General features: G+C 38.9%; 1 protein-coding gene across 1 annotated transcript in view; it reads left to right on the top strand.

Annotated features, from left to right (window-relative positions):
- Positions 1 to 1,162: 1,162 nt before the first annotated feature.
- LOC138045673 (uncharacterized) overlaps positions 1,163 to 5,000 on the top strand; it is a 23,064-nt gene continuing 19,226 nt past the window's right edge. Inside the window, exons 1-3 of the mRNA XM_068892251.1 lie at positions 1,163 to 1,713; positions 2,609 to 2,946; positions 4,717 to 4,866. Coding sequence (XP_068748352.1) covers positions 1,422 to 1,713; positions 2,609 to 2,946; positions 4,717 to 4,866 — 780 coding nt within the window. The 5' untranslated portion in view covers positions 1,163 to 1,421. The remainder of the gene's footprint in view (positions 1,714 to 2,608; positions 2,947 to 4,716; positions 4,867 to 5,000) is intronic.

Genomic DNA, 5,000 nt, shown 5'->3' with positions numbered 1-5,000 from the left:
CCAGCCCCGATAAAGCTAGTGTACACGTGACTGTAAGTTTCTCATTAGGCTTAGCTACATAATTCCCGAAAAATTATCTAAAATTCTTTCCGGAACTTCGCAAACAAAAGCTCTAAAATTCTTTTAGAAATGTCTAAAATTCTCCGAAAAATCTCTATAATTCCCGAAAATACTTATAAATTTCGTTTCTTATGGTGCAAAGTCTGCCATATTTGCTATCAAGCAAAGACTCGGTGAGAAACCGCTGCTTAATTAGATGCACGGTAGGACCCCTTTGGTGAACTTGTAACCGCTGATAAGGAATTGATATGAATGGACTGGCCCCTCTCCTGGTAGGTTAGAATACAAAAAATTACGTTTTGTCAACGTTTTTGCCTGTAAACAGTTTCCAACATGTCAGGCACGGCTCCTGTGAAATTGGCACGGGTGCCAAAAAAGAGCGCAGCAAACTTTGTTTACACTACACCATTTTTACCGTACCAAAAATACCGTACCAAAATTTTTGGGCCCACGTAACTTCTCATGGAGCCATGCGCAGTTCAACTATAATGAAGAACGTCCGCGTGATTTTGCATTTGGTGGAAAATGAGCCGCCATCTTGAAATGTACTTAAAAAACCGCTACCCTATATGAATTAAGGCTGAAATTTGGCCCTTAAAAGTGTTTACACTACTTGTTCTATCCGAACCGTGCCTATTTTTTCAGCACCGTACCATTTTCACCCGTGCTCAGACTACCTCGCCGAAGGTCCCAGCACGGGTAAGAATTTTGGTTCGGCTCGGATGAAATTTGGTACTGGCAGGTTGTTTACACTGCAAATTTTATCCAAGCCGAACCTTTTTTTTTGGGACCCGTGCCAATTTCACCCGAGCCGTGCCAAACATTTTCTGTAGTGTAAACCGGGCTTAAATCAACGCGGTAAAAAAATTGGTTGTTTACAAAGAACTTATTAGTGAGATGACCTGATGACAGCGGAGCTTCGTTATTATCTACAGTTTTACTTGTCTATAATTGCAATTGGGAAATGAAATCTTATTGATGGCAGAAAGATAGCGCCCTGAAAAAAACAAAAACAAAAAACAAAACAGTGAAATGAATAAATAAAAAATGTTCAATTTTTTGTTCCCATCTTCCCATCTTCCCTTGCGTCCCTTTTTTTTTCGAGAGGAGATTGGAAACCCTGCGCTTGCAAGAGATTTTCATAAGGTGGTCTTTGGACTGTTTTTACGTCCTCTTTGGCGGATGGATGTACTGTCGAAATTTTTGTAGTGATGGGTTGAATAGACAACGAAGCATTTTCACAGGTCTTTAAAATTTCAAAGACTAGAAAAGAGTGATTTATAGCACTTTGGTGACGAGGCAAATGCTTGCAAAGCGTTTCGAATATTGACAAAAATTCCGATTGCCGAGAAGCACTGGACATGTCTTCTTTACCAGGTTTTGGTGTTGTGAGGAGTTTATCTGGCTTACCAGGAGCCTGGAGATGTACAGGACGAAATAACGAAGAAATGGTCGATAAGTTTGTTCAAACCGGGGTGATAACAACAAAGGAAGTAGAGGATGCTTTTCGAGCGGTGCCAAGGGGGGCTTTTGTTCCTCACGACTTGCAGCTTGAGGCTTACGTCGATTCTCCCCTTCGAGGGGAACCGCACGTTCATCTATCTGCTCCTCACATGTATGCTACTGTGATGGAAGCCTTAAAGCTTTCTCCAGGTATGTTGGATGTTTGGTTTAAAAGTATGAAAATTAAGATATTTCCTAAAATAATCCTCTTAAAAAATTAAGTTAATCATATATCAATTTGATTGTAGTTTCAATTAATCATCGCCATCATGTAATGCCATAGACAATAGATCTTAAAGACCTAAGCTGAGTTTATTAGCATTTGGAACAGTCTAAGATAAATACATCTCATTTATCAATCTCACTCTGATCAATTGCAATTACTGAACATGAGATGCTCTTAATCTTGAGCCGTTGTGTCTTACTTGTCTTTGCTGATGTGCCATGGATTTGCCGTGGATTTATAGCAAACTTGAGCCATTCCCCCAGCTATTAATAAACCTGAAAAGTTCAAGCCTTAACAAGTCTTTCCTGAATTTCCTGGCCTCTCAAATTTTACAGATTTTACTCTATCTAATGCCAGACAATTTTGCTCATCAACTGGCGACATCCTGGCGCACTTGAGGAGTGAATGGGTTAGGGTTAAGGTTAGGATTGAATAACTCAGTGACAGTATAATAACAAGGAGGCACTGCAACTCAAGAACAAGAGAAGAACATATGAGCAGGTTCTTTAATTAATGTTGATGGAACAGGGAATTCAGGGGAGTGACTAGCCAGGAAATAATTACTTACCAGAGAAAAACGTGGAAGGGAAGGAGAGGGGAATAGGTTTAAATACAGTAAAATAACAAGTGCAAAGCCAGTGGAGGGGGGGGGGGGGGGGGGGGCATGGAAGGGGTGCTACTGCAGTGTGCAGATTTTATCCCAGCATGAATTTCATTTAGCTATGCAATTTATAGTATCGATTCCTGAAATGCTTAAAAGGTACTTAATCTTAACCACTATGCTGGACTTAAGTATTTCTTCTTTCTCTTAACTTTTAGGTATGTCATTCCTTAACATTGGCAGTGGGACTGGGTATTTTTCTTGCATAGCTGGTTACATTCTACAAAATCAAGGCATTAATCATGGCATTGAGCTTCATGAAGATCTAGTTCAATTTGCTAGAGGAAGAGTTGAAGAATACCTCCAGTTTTGCCCTGCTGTTGCACATGACATTTGTCAGCCCAAGTTTTTGGCTGGAAACTGTTTTCGTTTGGATCCATCAAGTTGTAGTTATGACAGAGTGTATTGTGGAGCTGCTTGTCCCATCAGCAAGGTTCCTTTTATTGTAGCATTAACCAAGATTGGAGGGTTTGCTGTTATCCCTTGCAGAAACAGAGTAAGTTGTCTTTTTCTATACTGTTGATGAGTTCCCAGTGTATTTGGTACACTAAAAATGAAGATTTAAAAGGCAACGACAATGACTTTCCCTCATACATGTAATGTCCATTATCTTTTTTTTTCTGAAGCAATTGCATTATGCAACTGAACATATTTGACTTTGCTAGAGCTTCAGGTGATTGAAGGGTTCATTGATGGTGCTTTTTTTACTATATACTGTCACAAGATGTACAACGTATTGGTAGTTGACTGTGAGCAGTCCCTTCATAAATCAGTAGAGCGGCCTGCTTTTCTGAGGCAGTCGTGTTTTGTCATGCAAACAAATAAAATAAGCGAGGGAGGCTTGGGAAAAGTAGTGTAAGAAGGGAGTGCATCCATTGCAGTAACCGATGTGTTCAGAATTTCCCGTTGCACCAGCAACAGGAAATTTGGATTGGTCTGTTGACAATGCACCGTTGTCAGATTTTTTTGATGAGTTAATTACTTCTTGTCAGACTGTGCTTCGATTATAAGCACGATATGACTTTTGCGGAAAATTTCGATCATTTATCCCTTCAAAAAGGAAACATGGAAGACAAACAATAGCAGAAACTTGCGGTTGAATCTCTCCTATCAGGCAAGTATGTTATGACGGTGCTACCAACTGGTTTCGGCAAGAGCATTATTTGTGAGAGCTTTGTCTACGGGTGACAGAAACCAAATGCCATCTGATTGTGGTAATCATTCCTCATTGCAGCATCACTGAAGACCAGATATCTATGGGTAGTTGCCTTAGAGAAGAAAGGGAATTTGTTAAAGGAAATGGCAAACAATTATTGAGTCATTATTTCTGCAGAACAAGCTCTGTCTTCTGACTTCAGACTTTATGATTGACAAGTCGACCGTTCTAAACAAGAATTTGTCCTTTATACAATGTAGTTATGGATGAAAATCACACCATCAAAACTTGCCAAAACACTGCAACATTCAATTTAACATTTTATTCTGCAAATCTGTCAAAAATCTGAGGCCCCTCTCTGCTTAACTTTTCTACTGCTCTTTTTACCGGGCTCCTTTGGAGTGTCGCTCATTAAATTCGAAGTAAATATAGTAGTTTTTCTGTGGTTTCCTTTCCGAATATTTGATTGCATTTGACTTGCACATTTATTTATAAATATTCCCACACTGTTACTGAAGTTATTTTGAGTATTTATTTACATTAGCAATAAAAAAGGCAGAACCATCTTTCATATCACTTTCACTAATTAGATTAACAGGTTTGGTCATTCTGAACGTGTCGGTTACTGCAATGGGTGCAGTTCCTTCTTACACTTCTATTTCCAAGCCTCCCTTTATGACATAACACAAAACATCTTGTGACAGCTTGTGACATCCTTTGTCTTCTTTGAATGCATCTTGCTCATTACCTCGTCAAGCTGGCTTTCACTTAGGCTTGTAAATCGTGTTGCCGGTGGTTCAGGTAAAATACCTGGTAAAAGGCTAAAACATTACTTTCCTAGGTCTTTTTTTTTATAAAGCTGTGAAAAAATTTCTGCATTTTTGGCAGTAGAATGGTTGGTCATTATCATAGTTTGAGGAAAAAGCATTCTTTTCCCCCCTGTGCAAGCGTCAGACAGTCACCCATGGGAAAATAGTAAATGGGTAATTGACCAATCAGAGAATGTGCTTTACTTTTGTCATGGATTTTAAATGAATTGTCAGATTACAAGATTACATGTACATTGTTCCACCATCATGTTAATGTCTCATATTTTGTTTTTTGGGGCAGCTGCTGAAGATTGAACGTATCTCTGCATCGGGAGTAAAACAGACATGTATCAGTGATGTGTGTTTTGCATCACTGACATCATTGCCTGAATCGGAGTCAAGTCTTCCAAAGCTTTGCTTTCCAAAGGAAATCCCAAAGAGAAAAGAAAAGGTTTGTGCAAAAATGGTGTCAGAATTTGACATATTTTAAAAGTTATTGATAAAAAACCAAAGATATTGATATTTAGTTGCTGCAGTAATTTACTCCAACAGATGTTAACTGTTAGGAATTTTACATCATTGCAG

Source organism: Montipora capricornis, chromosome 4 (assembly GCF_036669925.1).
Source record: "Montipora capricornis isolate CH-2021 chromosome 4, ASM3666992v2, whole genome shotgun sequence".
NCBI lineage: Eukaryota > Metazoa > Cnidaria > Anthozoa > Scleractinia > Acroporidae > Montipora > Montipora capricornis.
Note: the sequence above shows the minus strand (reverse complement) of the source record. Positions and strands in the feature narration are given on the sequence as shown.